Here is a 23,525-nt window from a genome sequence, read left to right as displayed (position 1 = left end):
ATCCTAAGATCGCAAGGAAGATGGAGGCAAGAAGCTGGAAGAAGAAGACATAAGGCGGCCTCGTGCCCACGGGCCAGTTGGACCCCGTGCACGCAGCCTATCCAGAGAGTTTCTAGACACCCCATGCGCACGGGCCCCTTCGTTGTAGCTGCTGCTACCCCGTGCGCATGGCCGTGTACCATGCCCACGGGACCCCCGTGCGCACGGGGCCCACTTAGACCATGCGGACAGGCTCAACAGGGAGCTGGCCATGGAGTTGCCTATTTTTTCCTCCACTCATCCCTCACCTCCAGACACCTATATAATTTGTACCTAGGTCATTTGTTAGGGTTAGCGAAGTACTTGAGATTACTAGCGAGAGCTTTGCTCCTTGTACCTCAATCTTGGATACCAAGACCTCCTGAGGTAGAAGGATCCCCATCATAGGATCACCAAGACCTCTTAAGGGAGAAGGATCTCTCTAGATCATCAAGACCTCATCTCCTTTGGATTTGAGAAGAACCTTACCTTTGTGCCACTTTCCTTTGATAGTTCATGTTATGCTTGTGGACCTCATGTATGCTATTCTAGTGGATGTGTGATTTGAGTTTCGTTGAGTGATTCCTCTTGTTGTTCTTTCCTTTCCCCCCAACCAAGTGTGAAAATATCATCCATTAGGGTTCCACCCTACAACAAGTGCTCTGCACCAATTTTCTCTTATGGACATCAAGGATTTACTATCCGGGGATGCATGGAAGCTGAGGTATTGCGGTGGCAGAAGCTACTTCCTTCGCAGAACTTACGTAGGGGAGTAAGAGAGGCCGCCTTAACCGCGTTCACGGGGAGACCCTTAATCATTGTTGCCTCTATCCGGTATGAAAGGAACAGTGGTGGCATGTTTGATGTGGAGCAGCGGTAATATGCACCTATTTGTACTAGCTCCACCCACACGTAGAAACATATGAAGTTGATTACTTATCTGAAACTAGAGTTATGCGATTGCATGATTAAGTAGTATGCATACTAGTGGTGATCGCACACTCCCCGAGAACACCTTAGCCCTACTGCATATTTTATCGCTTCCACTACTCTCTTGTTCTTGACTTCCATTCTTGTGCACTTTAATTCTCGTCAAAAACACTCCTCCATTATTTCCACTTCCGTGTAGCTTTTGCTTTGAATCAGAACTAACTTGCAGGAACCCCTATAAGGGAAAAGGACCATTTCCTAGCTCTGGGTTCGATACTCTTACTTCAGAAAAGCTACAACTCAACCCTGTGCATTTGCAGGACATCAGTGCTCATCTCCGACAGCGATTGGATCGTCACAAGCATGCTTTGGCAAGAACTGTTCAAGCTCTACAATGCCGCCTAGCATATGAGCTCAACTTATCACCCCTAAACACAAGCGGAGTGCCTCAATTGGTGTATGGAGACATACCAGCGATGTGTTGTTCACGCCTGGCCAAAAAATGGTTTGAATGATTGCATCTACCCGAGCACTAGTACAACACCATGTACCATTCTGCTCAGGATAAACCCCGTTCGAAGTGCTCTACGGACACGAGCCTCGCCATCTCCTCATTGTGGCGGACAAGGCCAGTGTGGTTCCTGGCATACACACCATGGTACAAGAACAATGTGACATCAGCTACTACGACAACAACTCCTTCAAGCCTAACAATGGATGAAGAATCATGCAAATAAGAAGCATTTCGAGCACAGCTTGCCTTGGGTGACAAAGTCTTCCTGAAGATGCCACAGTGCATTCAAACATCTTTAACAACGAGGTCCGGTCAGAAGATGTCATTCTGGTTTTTCAAGTCATACACGGTGCCCCGGCGCATCAAAAAAATGCGTACTGCCTAGACCTGCCAAAGTTAGGCCAATCATCCACATCTGCCAACTGTAGCGCTAGCCCCCCCTCCCCCCCTCTGAACGCCTTTTAGCGACAAGCTCAACTTATTCACCTTCGCCATACCAGAATACATAGGTATGTTTCAAGTGATTTGTTGGCATGCAACTTGGGAGAGTCAAGGTGATCTACATCGTTGGTTTCCAAGAGGAACGGCATAGGCATACGCCATTTCTACATTGGGTTGGGGGGGAGGGGGGCGGGGGGAGATGTCACGACACATGTTGCGTCCCGTAATCCCAAGCCTAGGCCCATGAACTACGGAGTCGCGTGAGTGAGCGGCTCTCCTGCCTTCTTAAGTAGAGATTACACGTAGTCTTGCTTTGTTTTTTTTGTTTTTTTTTAATTGTCTTGCTGTGTTGATCATGTATGAACTGAACTCTCCTATACCAAGCTTCACTCTAAGATTATTCCCAAATCCCCAATTCCATCTTGAATCCCATTACCCTAGGTTCTAGTTCGTTACATCAGGGACGAGTAGGGCACGGGACCAAAAGGAAAACCTCGCCCATGGGAGCAGGCATAACCTTTTCCCAAAGAATGGCTCTGCTTGTCCCCCTTTTCCGGCTGGGACGAAGAGGAAGTGACCCTCCACATGGGCCTAGTTCTTTAGAAAACCCGATAAGAACCTACTAACAAACCAAAAATTTGACTAAAAACAAACTAAAATCAATCGACTGGAAATTAGCAAAAATAAAATTCTAAGTGGACATTAGTAAAAATATAATTCTAAGGTGAACACAAGCTGAAAATTAGCAAAAATGTAATTCTAAGGTGAACAAAAATATAAAATGTATACCACACTTCGTCATTCATAAGACTAGTTCAAAACGAACGAGATGAACAAAAAATAAAATGTATAGCGTGTACTGCCCACCACACTTCATCATTCATAAGACTAGTTCAAAAGGAACGGAACCAACTAGTAAGAGGACATAAAATATATTATATGAGGATATACTAGTGAGAGGACTATAATAAGCTCCAAGAGAATATGCATTATAAGATTTCACGATAGAAAAATATGAGATGGTAAAGCCATGATACAGCAATGCAAATACAAGAAAACTGACGATCGTTCTCCCCACAGCTCAAACCAACAAAAAGTACAGTTTCAACACATGCGCTTCTTTGAAACCCAGGCACCACACTCGATGCGCTTCACTCCTGTGGCCAATTCGCATGTCCCATGGACACACGTCATGGCAACTTCTCGTTAGCCTTGCGCATGATCCAGAAGGGTTCGGAACATTATTGACGTCCAACAAGAATCTACACAGGAGCCCAAAAAGAAACAAACTCACTAAACAATCAAGAATAGGATACGTGCAGCCATTAACCAATACCAAATTGTAGCAACCTGCGCTGGCCCCTCTCATTAATCATCTAGGTAGTAGTAGGACCCTGCATTCTTTTGTTCTCTGTCCTTCGTTGATTCCAGTTTGTTGATTCGTGGCCTATAGTTGGTCGGGTCTCTTCTAAATGTAATGTCAAGATGCTATCAGAAAACAACAACAAAAACAAAAGGGAAATTAGCACCCCAAAACAAAGAGTCTGTAAACAAAAAACTATTTTAATGTTTCCATATGCAAATCTAGAATTGGAGAATCCTACTGAAAGTTAAGCTTATAGAAAGCTGCATGCGTACAACTCAACCAGAGATGGAAGATTCGATTACTACATCCTGCATTCTGATTTATTATCCCACAAGTATTTTATTTCAAATTTTGACCATATATTTAAATAATAAAATACTCAGCCAACATCCCATAGGAATCCTTTTTCCTCCTTTTTTTATGTAGCAAAAATATTATCATTAGAAACTTGTAAGTAATAAGACCCTACATCCTGAATTCTGATTTATTATCCCAAGTATTTATTTCAAATTTTGACCATATATTTAAATAATAAAGTACTCCGCCTACATCCCATAGGAATCCTTTTTTTCTCCTTTTTTTATGTAGCAAAAATATTATCATTAGAAACTTGTAAGTAATAAGACCCTACATCCTGTAGGAATCCTTTTTCTCCTTTTTTTTAAGTTTTTTCCAGCCTCTTCCTAATTTATATAGAAGAGATACATGTAATTCTGGGCAGTAGAGGGGGTACAATTTCTGGGTAGGTTTTGCTACGAGCAATCAACCGCCATAGAATCAGATATTTAATTATTTATAGCTCGGTTCTCGGCATGTCGCCCACCACAACATCAACGCTGTGTCGCCGCTCACGCGCCGTAAGGCCTATAAAAGCCCTCCTCCCCATCGATCGATTACCATCCTGGCCATCATTCACAACTTCCGTCATTATCCTCCAGACCTACTGTTGTTGATCTGTGCGTGAATTGGGTGGGAAATTTAGCTTTGGCGTTGTACATGAGCCCCTTATCCAGCCATCCATGCACACACAGTCAGGGGCCAAGTCGCCGCGCGCCGTTGTGCCGCCTCTCCATCCCACCACCTGATCACCCGCCGAAGCCGTGTCCACGGGCTGTCTAGCCATCCGGGAGACCGGTCGCCAATCACCACTCTGGTCGTTGTCCCTGTCCTCGATGGACGGAGCTCCACGGTTCGCAAGATCCGCACTGCCGCACCATCTGTTGCTGTTGCCTCGCGCTGTTTCTCCATTGGAGCCACACCGGCCATCGGGGAGATAAGGTCAAGGCCTCGGCATCATCTTGCAGGCTGCTCGGCATCAGCGCTTACCGCCGCACAAATCGACACAGGGCACACCACCCAGCGGTGGCCAAAACGCGGCCAAGAACTCATCACCAGTGCAGCAATAGCCACCAGGACGGACATGCACAACCCTTGGCAGCAGGTCGTTTCACCGGTGCTTATTTCGGTCGGACAACAAAAAGGTATCATTACTTTATCATTCTTTGAAAGATCTAATACCTAGCATTTTTTTTCTTATTTGCAGAGATTGGCTTCTAATTGAAGTGAAAACCATATGTGGACAGTTTGGCAGATAGATGAAGTTTGTGGCTCGCTGCCGCAGTTTTTGTTAGCTAACAAGTATTGACGGCTATTGGCAGAATATCAAGTAGTACCACCTTGCAAATAAAATTACGCAAATCAGTACACATATTCCATGGTTAATGGTCATGGCAACTTAGTGCAGGTTAAGGAATACAGAGGTGACTCATGTACTGCACCAAGAAAGTTAGAAGATCAGCTAGAGTATTTTCACTTATGTGGTAATTAACCTGGTACACAAAAGTCAAGTGCGGCATTAGAGCATCTTCTGTACATGCAATTTTCCTCCTATGGGTCATGGTAGTGTACAAAAGAACATGTTGAAACCAAGAAATGAAAATCTGCTACTTGAGTGATGATAAAAGGCACAAAAGTTTCATAGTGAGCTAGGGAAATAAATGGGAAACAGTAGTAGAGCTGAACCTCATTATACTGACCAAAGATTGCCAGTCAATTCCAACTGGTAAGTCCATTAGTGAGATGTGTTCACAAATCTTTTCATTGTTATATAGTATATACCAACATTCTATGAATCTGTGTTCATCCTATGCTAGCTTTTCGGATACTTGCATCAAATAGTTTTCTGGAAATGACACAATATAGCCATGGAGAAACATTAACTGAGAACAAATTACAGGTGAATGATGGTCTCATCTAATCCATTTATTGCATGATTTTAATGACAAGATTTTTTAACAGTTTTGGATTCCTGCAATTCCCATTGCTTTATACGTTTGTCTGCTGCTATAATTTAGCATTTCATGCAAAAGACTAATGCATAATTTTCATGTTTCTTCTTAGGTCCCGATTGTAGGTTTCTCCAAAGCCCCGAAGTTACATTTTGAGAGCAAGAAAAAACAGAAATGGAGTGCATAGCCGAATAGAAGCCACTATTTAGCTGATTAACTATACATAGAATGGTATGTTACCTCACGCACTTTACATTGTCATATTAGTGCAAGCCTATGTTATTCTTCTTGTTATTTTCATGGAAAGACTTATATCTTCCAGGCAAGGTTTTCGAGTCGACGAGTCGTGCCGTGCCGATCGACTAGTCCCGACTAGTCGAGGTGTTCGAGTCGACTTCCAGTTATGACTCATCGACTAGTCGTAGACTCAAAAACAGGGCTTCCAAGGATACCTCTCTGTTTTTTTCCACGCGCACAAAACATCTCAGTACCTATTTGTTTTGCTTTTTTATTTTCTTTTATGTTTCTCTTCACAGTCACTTCAGGAAGTTTTGAACTCGATGGGATTTTAGTGGTTTCATTGTCTGTTTGCTCTAACCTGGGAATCTTCAGGTAAAGGCATGTTATCCACAGAAGCATTATCTGAGATATTTGTGATTTCAGCTGAGTTAGTTGACGACCTGTATATTTGAGGATCTAATGCCTTGCAGTGGTGTCATGTATGGCGTATTTGGATGATCAGTTATTGATGCTACATAGCTGTAAAAGGATATATAAACATGGAATATATCATATTAGTCTATATAAAACTGACTTTCTCATATCATGATTCGGGCAATAACACCGCCATAAATAGTTCTTCACACATCTGATTGCAATTTGTTAAATTTATTGTCTGTTGATTCATGGCTCCATTGACGGCACATGCTGACCATTCATCTAGCCATTCTTTAATGTGATAGGGTCAATCATGATAGTACGTGTACATCCACAGTTCTATTAAACATGTAGTCCATACTAAGCATGTGCACTATAAACTGAGCAAATGTTAAATTTCCCTTGGAATATTTCTCCTTATGTGAAGTAATATAACATAGATCATGGCTCACAATGTACATTTTATAATCACTACCTTCTAAGTTACCGCAAGGTCTGATGTTGGTTTGGACATTGTAGCAAGAATCATGTAGTTCAATAATGGGCAATTTTGAGGGATCTTGTGGTGGTTGTTTTTCTCATGTGGGAGTTGTTAGGCCATGTGAATTTGCCAAGAGATTGTCTGATGCCCCTTCAGCTACAGACGATAAAAGAAAACACGGTAAGAACTCTCATAGGTAAGAATGGATTTCCCTGGACTGTATCTATTCTATCTTTTTCAGTTTTATATAGCACAATTAGATATGCACATGGTTCAAAGTTAGTTGTACTATTTACTCAGGATGGGAATGGGCCAGCCCGCTCCGGCCCAGACCTGGTCCCTGCGGGCCCCTCTATTCTGTTCAGGGACATAGAGCCGGCCCAATGGTCCAATACCAAGTTGCCTCATGTCCCATTGGATAACATGGTCTGTCCCATTTTAATAGTAGATTGTACGAAAGCAAAGAGCATTTACACAACAACTTGTTTCAACTAGCATCATTTAGCTGTAGGAATTTTTAGTGGTACGTTAAGATATTTAGAATTTATTTGTTCAATGAAAAAAAGAATATATGCATCTTCGTTTCTATTTCTGCCACGAACCGTTTACACCATAAGGTAGCATTTTGTAACTCTGAAACAAAAGCGGTCTTGGGTCATTAGTTTGAAACTTCCATATAAGCACAAGGGTAACAACCTAACAAAGGCATGTGCGTCGTAACGGCAGACTACAGCCTTGGGCAACTAAATTAAGGTCGACTCGCTTGTCCCGGTGGACCGGTGATGAACGGCTCCCCTGGCCCAATTTTCTTATGAAGCCGGCCGACAAGACCCATCGGCTTTGTTATGGGCAGGGCCGGACCAATGTCCCAATGGGTAACATCGGCCCAATCCCATCATGACTATTTACTTTGTAGTGTGATCTTTCTGATTTAGTCACACTGGTTTTCTTTTTGTTGATTCTCAGGGAGGAACTCACCTCAGACTGCTCACCCTCCTGTGTCTTGTCCCTCACGTGAGTGTGTGGTGGCTCACTGGAACGAGAGAGCTGGGGCTCCTCTTCTAGGTCAGCCCCATATGGGCCTGGGCCACTTGGGCCTCACATTCAACACTCCCCCTCAAGAGGGGTGATAGATATCTATCATTCCCATCTTGTCACACGCTAGATTGCATTCTTTAGTTCCCAATCCTTTAGTCAAACAGTCTGCAATCTGTTGCCCAGAACTCACATGCTCAATCTTGATGATCCCAGCGTGAAGCTTTTCTTTGATGAAGAATCTGTCTATTTCCACATGCTTGGTTCTATCATGTTGCACTGGATTGTGTGCTATGTTGATTGCTGATTTGTTATCACACCACACATTCATACAACCTGTCTAAAATATCTTCAATTCTGCCAATAGATTTCTGGTCCACATCTCACTCAGTCCCTTGGACATGGCTCTGTATTCAGCCTCTGCAGTTGATTTGGAAACAGCAGGTTGTTTCTTGCTTCTCCAAGATACTAGATTTCCTCCTACAAAGACACAATAGCCTGAAGTTGATCTCCTGTCATCCAGACAGCTAGCCCAATCAGCATCACAATAACCATCTACAACAAGGTGTCCATAACTCTTGAACAAGAGTCCCTTCCCAAGAGAACCTTTCAAGTATCTCAAGATTCTATGTACTGCGTCAAGATGTCCACTTCTAGGCTCATGCATGTATCTGCTCACAACACTTACTGCAAATGCAATGTCTGGTCGTGTATGACACAAGTACAATAATCTTCCCACCAATCGTTGATACCTCTATCCACTGGCTCTCCTGATTGAGCAGTCACTTTGTGGTTTTGATCAATTGGGGTTGGGGCTGCCCGACATCCTAGCATTCCTACATCGCTTAGGAGATCTAAAGTATACTTCCTCTGAGATAGCGCAATCCCCTTGGCAGACCTGGCCACTTCTATGCCCAGGAAGTATTTGAGTTGGCCCAGATCTTTGACTTCAAAGGCTTTACCCAAACACTCTTTCAGTCTTGCTATTTCTTCTTTGTCATCCCCTGTGATAATAATATCATCCACATATACTGCAAGTATAGTGATTTTCCCTCCTTTATGTCTGTAGAACAGTGTATGATCACCGTTACACTGCCCATACCCCATATTACATACAGCACGTCTGAACTTGTCGAACCATGCTCTCGGAGACTGTTTCAGACCATAAAGAGATTTCTTTAACCTGCATACCTTGCCAACAGTCTCATACGTAGAGAACCCCGGTGGGATCTCCATGTAGACCTCCTCCTTCAGGTCCCCATGCAAGAAAGCATTCTTCACATCAAGTTGATGTAAGGACCACCCGAAATTCGCTGCACAGGAGATCATGATCCTCACAGTGTTCATCTTTGCTACTGGAGCAAAGGTCTCATCATAGTCAATGTCGTAGGTCTGGCTGTATCCCCTCGCCACAAGCCTTGCTTTGTACCTTTCAAACTTCCCTTCTGCATTCTGCTTCACAGTGTATACCCACTTGCAGCTGCCTGCCTTCTTTCCTCTTGGAAGAGGTGTTAGTACCCATGTCTTGTTCTTACTTAATGCCTCCAGCTCCTCTATCATAGCTGCTCGCCACTTTGGATCCACTTTTGCTGCCTTCCAATCAGTTGGAAGAGACACCAGCTGAAGAGAAGCAACAAATGCTTTGTGGGCTGGAGACAATGCTTCATAGGAAACATAATTTCCAATATCATTGGCATCGAACCCACACTTTGGCTCTGGTATCCCTGCCTTTTCTCGAGTACCTTTTCTCAAAGCAATTGGCAAGTCCTCTGTGTCAGATGAGCTTGCATTGTTGCCTTCCTGCTCCCCCTGCACCTGTGTTGGCTGCTACCCCTGAACATGATGATGTAGTCTTGAATATACTTGAGGGTTACGCTCCTCATTCACCTTCTGCCACCTATGAGAAGCATCACCTTGCTTCCGTGAATACACCTTTAGCTGCTCCTCTTGCTTTGCCATCCACCTCGGTACACAACCGATCTGGGTGGGAGCACCACCTGCCTGACTCGGCACCCCATCAGTCACAATCGGTCCTTCACTCTGTGGTGTTATCATTTTCTGGGGCTGCTGCTCGCTGTTGGTGTTAACCATTGTTGTTTAGTAGTTCATCTAGTTTATTTCTGTTTGTGTCTGCTTAGTCTAAGTCTAGTACAGCGATGCATGGCATCATGGTAAAGTGGACTGATGGATCGGCAATGGTGCGAGCTGGTCATCGGTCAAGTGAAGCCAGGAGTTGTGAGTACATGCATAAGTACTAGGTAGATTTGATCGGTACATGCATGCAGCCGAGAGCAAGATGGATCTATACGTTGCCGTGCCAAGAGACTAGCTCAAAGTGAGCTAGTTAGTTGAGGCAAAGACGTTGAGTTGATCCATCAGAGTGGCTGGATGTGCATGCACTTGTTTAGTGGAGTACGTGTGTGTGTGGAGCGTGAGTTTAGGATCAGGCCGGTGTGTGACTTGGCCTGTGCATTTGCTTCCTTTTTAAATAACCTGTAATCACTTTGGTTAATCAAGAGAAAGAGAGTCAGAAAAGGCACAAGTTGTGCGGTGCCAAAACTCCTGTGTGCTCTTCTTCTATCTTGTGTGCGTGAGTTCATCTCCTACCCTGGGCAGAGATTACACTTGGTATTCAGAGCCATGGTGACTGAAGGTTCGCGCACTCCGTCGCCGGGTCGCCGCCGTGTCTCGGCCTCGCCGGTGGTGCGCCGAGGCCGGAGCCCGACACGGCGTGGCTGCCGCGAGGTGGTGGTGCAGCAGGAGGTCGTCCACCAGGCCAGCAGCACCGTCGTCTACCCGCCGCTGACGGCGACGAACTACTTCGAGTGGTCGCTGATCATGAAGGTGAACATGGAGGCCCAACGCGTGTGCGACGCCATCGAGGGAGGCGGGAGCTTCAGCCAGGACAGGGCGGCGCTTGCGGCAATTCTGCGAGCCGTGCCGGAGGAGATGCACTCCACGCTTGCCGTGAAGGCGACGGCAAAGGAGGCATGGGATGCCATCAAGATCATGCGGGTCGGCGATGCCCGCGTCCGTGAGGCCAAGGCGCAGACTCTCCTCGAGGAGTTTGATGCCGTCCGCATGAGGAGCGGCGAGACCCTCGATGAGCTTGCCATGCGCATGAACGGGATCGCCAACAAGCTGCGCACGCTCGGTGAGAACCTCGACGAGATGAAGGTCGTGAAGAAGCTTCTCCGCATCGTGCCGTCCAAGTATACCCAGGTAGCTATTGCCATTGAACAACTTCTTGATCTTAAAACCATGTCAATGGAAGAGCTTGTGGGGAGGCTCAAAACGGCGGAGGACCGGAGCGACTTGGACGAGGGCGCCAGCAACTACGACCAGGGTGGTGGGAGTCGCCTGCTCCTCACGGAGGAGTGGCTTGCTCGCCACCGCAGCGGCGCCAACAAGAAGAGAAACTTCGACATTCGCAAGGTCCGCTACTACACTTGCCAAGAGTACGGGCATTACTCCAGGGACTGTACTGAGCCGAAGAAGGAGCGGGCGCTTCTCGCCGACGCGACCGCCGACGACCAGCCGGGGCTGTACTGAAGGTCGCCATGGAGTTCTCAATAAAGCACAACAAGGTTAAGGGGGTGATTGTTGGTGTTAACCATTGTTGTTTAGTAGTTCATCTAGTTTATTTCTGTTTGGGTCGGTTTAGTCTAAGTCTAGTACAGCGATGCATGGCATCATGGTAAAGTGGACTGATGGATCGGCAATGGTGCGAGCTGGTCATCGGTCAAGTGAAGCCAGGAGTTGTGAGTACATGCATAAGTACTAGGTAGATTTGATCGGTACATGCATGCAGCCGAGAGCGAGATGGATCTATACGTTGCCGTGCCAAGAGACTAGCTCAAAGTGAGCTGAGTTAGTTGAGGCAAAGACGTTGAGTTGATCCATCAGAGTGGCTGGATGTGCATGCACTTGTTTAGTGGAGTACGTGTGTGTGTGGAGCGTGAGTTTAGGATCAGGCCGGTGTGTGACTTGGCCTGTGCGTTTGCTTCCTTTTTAAATGCCCTGTAATCACTTTGGTTAATCAAGAGAAAGAGAGTCAGAAAAGGCACAAGTTGTGCGGTGCCAAAACTCCTGTGTGCTCTTCTTCTATCTTGTGTGCGTGAGTTCATCTCCTACCCTGGGCAGAGATTACACTCGCTTCGTTGTACCGGAATATCACCCTCAATTGGTTGCTGCAGCACTGAATTGGCACCAGAATCGGCACCCCCACCACTCTCCCCCTCTTGACCTATCACAGTAGACTGGGTATGGTCAAGACTATCAAATAATCCACTAAGATCAGTTTTTTCACCATAAAATGGTTCGGATTCCCTGAAGGTGACATCCATGCTCACAAAGGTCCTCCCTTCGGAAGGACTCCAACACTTGTAGCCGCGCTGCCCAGAAGAGTACCCAATGAAGATACACTTGACGGCCGTGGATCCAATTTGCCCACGGATGGCCTGTGATCCCTGACAAAGCAGACACAATCGAACAGCTTGGGAGGAACCACAAAATCATTCTTTCCCAGAAGTAACTCAGAAGGTGACTTCATACCATGTACTCTCGATGATGTGCGATTGATCAGGTATGTCGCAGCCATCACAGCTTTACTCCACAAGAATTTTGGCACATTCATAGTAAACATCAGCGATCGAGCAAACTCCAGAATATGACGATTCTTCCTTTCTGCCACCCCATTCTGAGGAGGAGTGTCCGGACATGAGGTTTGATGCAAAATCCCATGCTCTGATAAGAAGGTCCCAAACACTTTGTTCACATACTCAGTGCCATTATCACTTCTTATCACTTGTACCTGAACCTTGAAGTGATTTTTCACATAGGCATAGAAAGACTTGAAGCATTGGAAAGTTTCATCCTTGTGACGCATCAAATAGATCCATGTCATACGTGAGTGGCAGTCAATAAAGGTCACAAAATACTATGCACCACTAACCGACACCACCGGACTTGTCCACACATCCGAGTGAACAAGCACGAATGGGGATATACTCCTAAGTCCCTTACTCACATAAGACGTCCTCGTGTGTTTTGCGAACTCACACGCATCACATTTCAGCTTGTTCTTATCGACTCCATGCATTACATCAGGAAACAACTTGAACATTTTATCAAAGGATACATGCCCCATTCTGCAGTGATGTTTCATCGCCACACTCTCTTTCTTCCACAATTGCCGCAAACACTGGGCTGCCCGTCTGACCAAGCCCCTCACGGTCCATGTACCACAGCCCCCTACGCCTTATTCCAGTCCCAATCCTCCTTCCAGTCGGCCCGTCCGCAATCAAGCACATTTTTCTGTCAACTGTTATCCTACAGTCCACCTGGTCAATTAGAGCACTAAAAGATAACAGATTGACCAGAAAAGATGGCACATGTAGGACCAAAGATAACTTAATCTCAGGTGTACATTGAACTGTCCCAATGCCCTTAATAGGCTGTGAGGTCCCGTCAGCAGTACATATCATTTTACTTTGAGAGGGAGTGACCTCATCATGTGACTCAAACTCCCTGAAGTCACCTGCAACATGTTGAGAAGCACCAGAGTCTAGAATCCACTCTGGATCAGTCCTATGAGCAGCAATTGTGGCCTTTTCAGTGTCATCTCCATTGGTACAGATAAAGAGGGCCGAACTTGTCCTCTCCTCCTCGATGGCCGCTGTCGTGTACATCATGCGAGCCACCCTTACCCGTGCAGCATCAAAGGCTGCTTCAGCGGAGGCCAGACGTGCACGCAACACAGCTTCCTCCTGGATGGCGGCAAGCAGGGCATCCTCCAAGTCTCTGCTTCCCAGAGCACACCCAGCTACATCTCCGCCTTCTCTCATCACTTCATCTCCTGCGTGCCTTCCTCCTTCCTCTGCACCACACGAACATACATCATCCGACCACATCGAATCCATGACCCTGACCTCACCACCTGTCACCTTCCTCCCGTAACTCTGCAAACAACCACAGCAGTACTAGCAGCCCTCAAGTGCAAGCAGCAGCAGTAGCAGATCAGAAGTGCAGACCACCAGCAGCAACAACAACACAATACTTCAAGCAACAGCACACAGCAGCAGCAATCCCACTCTTGACCAGGAATTCCCCTTCTTCCTCTTCCAAGTAGCAGAAGCAGCAGCACTTCCAGCCGGAACAGCACGCAGCAGCTAGTCCATAGAAGATGGATCCACAGCAGCAGCTCGGATTGACAGCAGCAGCCCTTCTTCTCCACTGCACCTCCCGCAGCACCTCTCAGCCACGCCTTGTCCCCGCAGCAGCAGCAGCTCTCCAGCCGCAGCTCACCCACGCGCCGAGCCGCCTCCGCACGCGCACGCGCCAGCTCCCGCACACACCTTGCCGCGCGCGCACAGCAACCTCCTCTCCCGAGCCGGCCGCGCCACCTCGCTGCACTCCGCCTCCAGCCGCAGCCGCTGCGAGCTCCCGCAGCTCCTTCTCCTCCTGCGCTGCAGCCGCCTTGCCCAGCTGGCCGCCGCTCGCCCTTCCGCAACGCACGCAGCCCGCGCACAGCGGCCTCTTCTCGCCTGGCCCCGCGCAGCACCTCTCTCCGCCGGACCCCGCTGCAGCCTGGTCTGATACCATGTTGATTCTCAGGGAGGAACTCACCTCAGACTGCTCACCCTCCTGTGTCTTGTCCCTCGCGTGAGTGTGTGGCGGCTCACTGGAACGAGAGAGCTGGGGCTCTTCTAGGTCAGCCCCATATGGGCCTGGGCCACTTGGGCCTCACATTCAACACTTTTAAATCAGGGACATGCTATCCTTAGGTCTGAATTCTGAAGGGGAAATTGGTGATGTGAATGGGGAATTTGCTATCGTATGATGTTGTTTAATTTAGTGCAAACGACCGACAATGTTCATTGTTGAGTTTCTTCTATGACTATGCAAAATGAAACACCACAGGTGAAATCATGGCATTTATTCTTGATTTCTGCAAGTGTAATTATTGAGTTATAAGATTTTGATGCCAATGTAATTGAAATGCTGCTAAAATGTTCTCCTAGTTGATGATTTAATATGGTGGCGGAGAAGATAATCAATATAGGTTTGGCTCAACGAAGTCATTTTTCCATGTGCCACCGCCTCCTTGCGATCTGGATCGAACACAAGTTACAGGAGGTTCATTCAACTACCACAAGTTGTGATGCGCATTCAACTATCACTATTTTCATTGTCAACAAAATTATGTGATCCATGTGTATATGTATACATCATATCCAATCGCAGGTCAAGATGTGGCACTTGGGGGTTTCAGTTCTGGAACACTTTTAGAATTACGAGCATCTTTCCTATGGGCTGTATTATTTGTTGCTCCTACAAAGCGTTTAGGTAATAGTATAGTTTGTAAACTCTATTTGAGATTGTGCCATCATTTTTACGAGTTTAGCCTTGATGTGCACAAATATGCTTAAAGGCTGCAGCACACATTTATGTGTTGCTGTACATGGAAGTCTATGATATGGAGTAGGTGAACATAAATTTCGATCAGTTTGCTGCTGTTTTTCTATACATTTTTGTGGCTCTATATATTGTTCCTAAATCAAGCTTATAGAGGTAACCATGATACAATATATTAAAACCCAAATAATGGCCTCCAGAAACTACCCAACACCTGCATATTTATTCGTTATGCATACATGTTGATAAAGACCAGAGAAGATGTAAATGTAAACTTCCATGACTGAATAGGAGGTTAGACACATATAATTTTATGCAAAATATGAAAACCAACACAAAATCTACCAGCGAGGTACACAAACCGACTAGTTTCCACTAGGAATCCAACAATATAATTTTTATGGCATATCATTTCTATTTTGAAGTCAAACCTATGGTCAAAGGTTGACCCAAAATACGATGAGGGCTAATAAACCGAGACAGAGGAAGTATAGTACTCCCTCTGTAAAGAAATATAAGAGCGGGAGGGAGTATCTTGTAAATATTTATTACCCTGCACTTACCGATAAGAATTTATTCATCCCAGATACCAAAGACTGTGGTGCATTGGCAGTACAGTCAATAGAAGCAAGTCCCTCATAAACAATAACCTTGTCCGCTAAGTAGGTTGCCATGATGAAATCATGCTCCACAATAAATGCAGTTTTCTTTGCATGAAGGATGAATCTTTTGATAACCTTCGAGGCAACAATACGCTGCTCTGAATCGAGATATGCACTTGGCTCATCAATTAAATAAATATCTGCAGGCTGAACAACCACAAAGTTGGCATCAATAAGCTGACGGGACGTATGTTCTTGGCCCCATTAAATATTATTCCCTCCGTCCCAAAATATAGTACATATCAGATTTTTCCAAGTCAAATCTTGTAAACCTTGACCAAGTTTATAGAAAAATTGAAATTTATCAACATCTAGAATGCCAATTCAATACCATTGGATTCATCATGAAGTATATTTTCATATGGTATACATTTGATATTGTAGATATAGATGGTTTTCCTTATAAACATCGTCAAAGTTTGTGAAGCTTGACTTTTGGTAAAACCAACGCGGACTATATTATGGGGTGGAAGGAGTACCGTTTAGGAAAATCATTTTCACACATGAGCCAAGGACTGTGTTGATACTTAAGACATGCTAAAAATCACACTATAGCAGGGTGAAGCATCACAAATAGATTATGGACCATACATTATCTTTGTGCTTGATACAATATCCAAAATCTTACTCAACCGTAAAAGTAGAGCGAGAAAGGAGTCTTAAAAAAACAAATGGAAAATATACATTTAGTATATTGAACATTTAAAAAAAATACAAGATGAGAAGCCTTCAGAAGTTCAAAACCATATGATGCAAAAAAGAATTGCTTTATCCCGTATAAAGTTCGAAGTGGAAGAAGAAAATACCTTTCCAAGGCACAAACATAATGCTACTCTCTGGAGCTCTCCACCTGATAAATTAATGACTTCCTGGTCCATGAGTTGCTCAATTTGTAGTGGTTTCATAACATCAGATACAAACTGAGGATGAGTATATGAATCGCGTATTTTCGAATGCAGCAAGTGCCTCACTGGATGCTGGAATTTTGGGCTGATCTTTTGAGGCTTGTAGGACACATTGAATTCAGGAATTTCAACCTCACTTCCTTCCATGGTATCTGGCTTCAACAACCCGGCCTGTCCAGTCACAACAAGAAAGTATGATGCAACTGCTTCATCAATTCAGTAAAATTACATTATGTACTGTTTTAGCCAGATGAGCTTCACATGATTTGAGCCATGTAACAGTAAATTTCTTATAAAATCATAAGTATACAATACAGTACCATCAGAAAGACAAGGTATCCTCGATTTCTAAGGTAAAATTCACACCTTTAGATAGCCGATATCAATAGATTAAATGTTGCACCCCGCTTTATAGAGAAGAAGGGTAAACTGCATTCATCTAAGATGAACATTTTCAAACAGCAACAACAAAGCCTTTTAGTCCCAAACAAGTTGGGGTAGGCAAAATACTGCGCTCCTTGAGAACAGCAACATACTAAATTGTATACATTGGGTTTGAAGCACCACCAAACTAAATTGTGTTAACAATACCCAATAGGAATCTTGATTCAGTAATACTTAGTTGACTTTCAGAGTACTACACTACTAGGGAGTTAACACAACTTTTAATAGTGGCAAAGGAAAAACTAGACATATTCTGCACTTGTTGAAATTTCAACCTTGAAATGGATAGTCGTGATTTTTTCTATATAGTGTCAAGCTCACAGTGTCCGTAATGGTAAGAAACTAAAGAGCCAAAGGTTCTCATATCATTTCAAATATGAGCACTACTTACAAGGTTTGCAAGATAAGAATAAGGTGAGAGGGAAGTAGGGCGGAGGGAGGGGAGAGAGAGAAAGATGTACCAGCATTCTGATGAATGTAGTTTTCCCTGTGCCGTTCTCACCAAGCATCACAACAATCTGAGAATCAGTGAATTCACCCTCAACGACAGAGAGCTTGAAATTTCCCTGTGTTTTGCTCATGGTAGGGTACTTGTACCGCTGGTACGTAGCAACTTCCTCTGCGTTTTCCTGGGTCTCCGCAATCTAACAGGACCATGCTAACATAAGACATAGGTTTCATGACTGAACAAGTATTTCAAATCCTATGAGCCAATGTTACCTTAAATGTAAGAGATTCATCTCGAAACCGAAGGTTTTCTGTTGGAACAAATCCAGCCAGGAAAATATTGATACCTTCTCGGACCGAAAATGGTAACGTAACTACACCGTAAGCACCTGGCTTCCCATATAAGCAGCAAATAAAGTCGGACAAGTAATCTAAGACACTCAAGTCATGTTCGACAACGATGACATAGCTGAAAACAAATCAGAGAACACTTGATAATAAATTTCTTGAAGCTTTTAGTCAAAAGATCCAAAAGATAATTAGGATAACAAATGATGCATTACCTGTTTGATCTAAGCAAAGACCTAATGACTCGGGCAGCCTTAAGCCTCTGTTTAACGTCCAAATAACTTGATGGCTCATCAAACATGTAAATTTCCGCACTTTGTACAGCAACAACTGCTATTGCAAATCTCTGAAGCTCGCCACCAGACAGATCTCCTACATTTCTGTCAATAACTTGGTTCAATTCAAGGTCAACGCACAGCTCATTTTTCATATCCCGCTCATCTTTCTGCTCAAGTACTTGCCCTACATTTCCTTGAACAGCTTTTGGAATATGGTCAACATACTGCGGCTTGATGATTGCCTATAGAATATGGGGGGCAGAGATAGAATGCACAGTATCAGAAGCGGTCAACAGCATAAGACAGATGCAAAATCATACACTGGAACAGCCTATTCAAACATGTCTGAGTACTAGGTACTTCCTCCGTCCAGGATTGAAGGGCCGGCGCACCATACGGCGTCCATATTTGTTAGGCCATTTGCTTTTATAGCGCTGTGTTTCTCTGGAGATCTGTTGCTAGTCCCATGAGATGATTGGACATGCATACACATGCAGGCTAGGGGAGAGAAATAGGCTGCTGCTGCATGCATGCTATTGACTGGGGCATGCAAGCAGGAGAGCAACCGCATGCAGGCTTGGGGGAGAGATCAAAGGACTATGCAATTAAGAGGGCTGAGTCCCTTGGTCCTAGAGAACTGGGCATCCAGACCAATAAACTCGGACGGAAGGAGTATTTGGTATGTCAGTAACTACAATATGGTGACAACCCCAAGACTTGAATAATCTCAGACTATCTATATGTATATAGTCAAACTATTCAGATGCATTACAAAAAAAAAAATATTAGCACACGTGGAAAGTGATTATAAGCTGGACATCAAGAGCTTGTTGAAAACACGTATTAACAAGCCCTGCATGAATTACAAGCACGATAAGTAAAAAAGTAGAACCTTCAGGTTATCCTCCAATATGCGCGTAAAATAGTTCTGAAGTTCAGACCCACGGAAATATGTAAGGATCTCTTGCCAGTCAGGTGGATTCTGCAAGAGAAGATCTATGAATAACCATCTGTTGTGCAGGGAGTTAAGGGACTCCCCCAATCTAAGAAACCAGTTGAAACCAACCATCAGATAGGAATCAGAGAAGAGATACTGAACATACTTTGAATCGTCCCAGATTGGGCTTCAGCTTGCCAGCTAAGACTTTAAGTGCTGTTGACTTCCCAATTCCATTGGTTCCAACAAGACCCAAAACTTGACCAGGTCTTGGAACAGGCAACCTGCAAGCTCCAAATTATTACTTCTTCGAAAGGGCAGCCTCAACCCAGATTAAACAACACACAAATACCAAAAAAATACACATTCATACAACCACGCTGCGTTTGGATGTCTGTAATGAGGCCCCGAATTGGATTTTTTATTCCCAAATTTCCAATTCAGCTGTTTGGCATGCACATGGAAACAGCAGTCTGAAATAAAACGAATACAGCACCGAAATCGCTTACACGCGCTGAGCCCTCCCAATGTTTCCGAGCTCAACCCCTCCGATTTGGCTGGAAATCGTCCATCCCGCAAAACATAACGATTCAATCTTTCTTTCTTCCCTCGCTTGACCAAGGAAACAGCGGCCCACCGACGGCGGTGGCCAATCCTCGCCGACGGAGAAGCCCCCCGACGACGGTGGCCAGTCCTCGCCGGCCCTCCGGCACCTGAATCCCCGCCACCTCAGCTCATCCCCCTTCTCCAATGGATGACTCATCTCCCCCTCCGGCTCGGATGGAGTTGCAGTGGCCATCCGTCAGGACTAGCAAGCCATGGCCGCCGGCGCTGCCGATCCCACCGTCACCGCCTCCATCTCCACCTGCACGCATTGGTAACCATCCAATCTCTCACGGTTCCGTCCTTGTTTGTTTCTTCTTTGCTGCTGGTTACAAGTTGCCAAAATATTGCAATATTGCTCACGTCCTTTCAATCCGGCAATCTCTTCAGTCGTTACTAATTCACTAGTTCATCAGTTGGTGGTCGAATGCACATTACCCAGCCATGTACTGTCAAGTGTCAACTGCAGGAACAGATTTCATGGTGCTTGCTCTCTTATGACACTGCAGGAAATTTTGTTTGTTTCATATAATCATCCAGTCAGACCAAATTTAGTTTCTCTTCGCCGTATTGCTAGATGAGATTAGTAACAAAAGGATCGATTGTTAATTTTTGATGGGTGGATTGATTCTTAATTATGTGTGGAACTTATGGCTCTGCTTTGGCTGGTTGCTTTTCATAAGAGACATATTGTACAAATTTCGATATTATGTGTGGAACTTGTGATTCTGCTTTCACGGGTGGATTGATTCTTAATTTTGTGTGGAACTTATGATTCTTAATTATGTGTGGAACTATAATTATGTGTGGAAATTATAGTCACATATTGTACAAATTTCGATTTGATACATATAGAACAAGGCACTATGCAATTCCATAGTTTGCCATCCAAACAAGATTTGGTATTGAAACCTCACTGGGATTCCATGAGCATCCAAACAAGCGAAATTGTATTCATGTCCATTACAGTTTACCCACTGAATTGGTATTGAAACCAATTCAATACGGAGGCCTTTAATACAGACATCCAAACGCAGCGCCAGGCTCTTTGACTTAGAAAGTACCTGTGCAATTTGAAGGTATTCGGTCCATAGCGATGGGTAGTATCTTTCTCCAAATCTTTTGGAAGATTGATGATTTCAATGGCATCAAATGGGCATTTCTGCATCAAGTATTACAGCAGAAGTGAGAAGATTATAGTAACACTATGAAAAATCATACATCTTAATTGTTGTATTAAATGACAAGCATACCTTAACACAAATACCACAACCAATACACAGCTCTTCAGAAATGAATGCAAGTTTGGCCGCTGGACTAACTTCAATGCAAAGCTTTCCTGTACAATAAGACAGTTAATTGTCATAACCACAGCAGCACTTTAGCTAGGAAACCCTCTAGCATGCATAACACATCAACGTGCTTGGCAATGTTAGGGAAAGGGGATGGGTGTTTAGATGTGGGAGTTTGTTGGGGAATTAGGCTTGGGAAATTGATTACTAATCTAAAACCCATGTTTGGTGTGAGGTGAGATTTAGTTCGAATTTTGGGAATTGGGCTCCTTAGTTCCCTTTCTCCCTTTCCTCCTCAGCTCCCTTGCCACCGGCCAAACAATGGATTATATGTTTCATACCCCCAAAACGCTCATTCCCTAACACTAAATCCCCTCAACCAAACGCACTGTAAGCACCAAAAGGGGAAATGGAGAATTGGTGCAGCCACAATAAGCGCTATAAATGTGCGCATATATGTGGACACTGATCCTTGTTCATAGACTACAATAACAAACAGATGGCAACATGTACGAGAAACTGAATCAAATCTTAAGCACGTAACAACGCTTAAGCAAGTTCGTAGCAACGATACTACAGCTGCCAAAACAAAAACGTGACCATGTTAAGCGATCCAATTCCCCAGATCCTGCTAGTACAAGGCACAGATCAGTCAGCTTGAAATCAAAATCATCATATAAACAGATTGCCCCGTGGAAATGGGAAACCACTGGGATCTACGCTTTGATTCACCAATAGCACCGGCAGACAAATCGTAAGCCCTCGTCGATCAGACCCGCGAGTGTGGAGAGAGAGGTGAATTACCGGTCTTGACAACGGGGCAGCTCTTCTTGCACTCCTGGCGGCACTTCTTGGGCTTGCACTTGTCCTCGCTCACGATCGCGATACGGGTCAAACGGTCCGCCATCTGCGGCGACTCCCCGTATTCGCCGCCCCGTCCAAAGAGATTTCCGCTGGAGGGGGCAGAGCACAACCACTGGCGGCGGCACTAGAGTTAGGCGTGGAAGCGGCGGCGGGGAGGAGGGTATATCACTTTGGCTTTGGCTATCAAGTGTGGTCGTACGCGCGCTGGTGGGCAGACCAACCAAAAAACCCTAGGCTCGAGTCCTCCAGTCGGTCTAAACCGCGTCAAGCATTTACAACCGGACCACTCAAACTCACGATCTCAATTATAAATGGTTGGAGGGACAATGGTTGGTGCTCGCATTATTTTTGGATTTATTTTAGGATTTCTGACGATGTGCTTTCAGTGGGAGGAGACGTGTGCGTGTGTGCGTTCATAGGGATGAGTGTATGCGCGTATGTATGAGCGCTTGCGTCTGTACTGATGTTCAAAAATAATTTATAGATTCGTGCCGGAGATGGAGGCCTCAGCGGTGACCATCAGATCAAGAGATGAATGGGTCGGCAATAATAAAGTTATTATTTATTTCCTTATATCATGATAAATGTTTATTATTCATGTTAGAATTGTATTAACCGGAAACATGATACATGTGTGAATACATAAACAAACAGAGTGTCACTAGTATGCCTCTACTTGACTAGCTCGTTAATCAAAGATGGTTATGTTTCCTAACCATGGACAAAGAGTTGTTATTTGATTAACGGGATCACATCATTAGGAGAATGATGTGATTGACTTGACCCATTCTGTTAGCTTAGCACTCGATCGTTTAGTATGTTGCTACTGCTTTCTTCATGACATACATGTTCCTATGACTATGAGATTATGCAACTCCCGTTTACCGGAGGAACACTTTGTGTGCTACCAAACGGAAGTAGAGTTGGTGATGTGTGTAGCCGATCTCCCGGACCGTCTCCTCCTAGCGTCACCGATCTCCCGCGAACAGCAAAGACCCGTGAACGGTGATCTCCCGCGGACAGCACCTCGCGGTTCCCTCGAACGGTTCGTCCAAGCATTGCAGATGCGGTGCCTCCATGGTATCCACACGTGCGGGGTGCAGCGGCGGGCGGCGGACTGCTAGGTCCGGTCGTACGTCATGGATGTGGGGAACATGGGGAGTGGCGGTGGCTAACCAGGGTGCGAGAGGATCAACCCTAAGTGGTGCGCCCACTCCCCTTTATATAGACCTCCGAGGTGGGCTCAACACTTGAGCCCACTAGGAGTCCACATCCATTTTCCACTCGGATCCAATCCGAATGGGCTGCAGCCCCTTAAGTGTGCGACCCTATAGGTTCACGTACGCATGGACACGACCAAGTCGATAGTTGGTAGCGGCTCCTAGCAGAACGTGCCAACTCCCATGCGTGCGTAAAGTCGTTTGACGAACCTCGACAATGTGTCATATGCAACATTCCTTTTGCCTCATGATATTTGTTGTCGATCTCAAGGCGAGTACTTTGTCATCCTTGTGATAGTTCGACCTCTCTTCTCGAAACCGTGATACAGATTCCCGAAGTGGGTTAACACTTAACCCAAGTCGCATGGCCATGCTTTCC

The 23,525-nt window shown here is 45.0% G+C and overlaps 1 protein-coding gene across 2 annotated transcripts; it reads right to left on the bottom strand.

Annotated features, from left to right (window-relative positions):
* Positions 1-2,871: 2,871 nt before the first annotated feature.
* Positions 2,872-22,202, bottom strand: LOC123097355 (ABC transporter E family member 2). Of its 2 annotated transcripts, XR_006447115.1 has the most exons (13): positions 21,867-22,202; positions 21,024-21,109; positions 20,835-20,932; positions 19,334-19,451; positions 19,123-19,212; positions 18,168-18,472; positions 17,878-18,073; positions 17,619-17,801; positions 16,615-16,884; positions 15,710-15,955; positions 6,690-6,851; positions 3,254-3,391; positions 2,872-3,165 (listed from the first exon to the last, which is right to left on the bottom strand). XR_006447115.1 is itself a non-coding variant. In XM_044519073.1 (12 exons), the coding sequence occupies exons 1-11, from the start codon at positions 21,967-21,969 to the stop codon at positions 3,272-3,274; spliced, it is 1,815 nt and encodes a 604-aa protein (XP_044375008.1). In that variant the 5' UTR covers positions 21,970-22,202; the 3' UTR covers positions 2,872-3,165; positions 3,254-3,271. The 2 variants fall into 2 exon arrangements, 1 of the variants encoding a protein (XP_044375008.1); XM_044519073.1 differs by lacking the exon at positions 6,690-6,851.
* Between the last annotated feature and the right edge of the window lie 1,323 nt (positions 22,203-23,525).

This window comes from Triticum aestivum, chromosome 4D (genome assembly GCF_018294505.1).
Source record: "Triticum aestivum cultivar Chinese Spring chromosome 4D, IWGSC CS RefSeq v2.1, whole genome shotgun sequence".
NCBI lineage: Eukaryota > Viridiplantae > Streptophyta > Magnoliopsida > Poales > Poaceae > Triticum > Triticum aestivum.
This window is presented reverse-complemented; position numbering and strand designations above follow the sequence as displayed.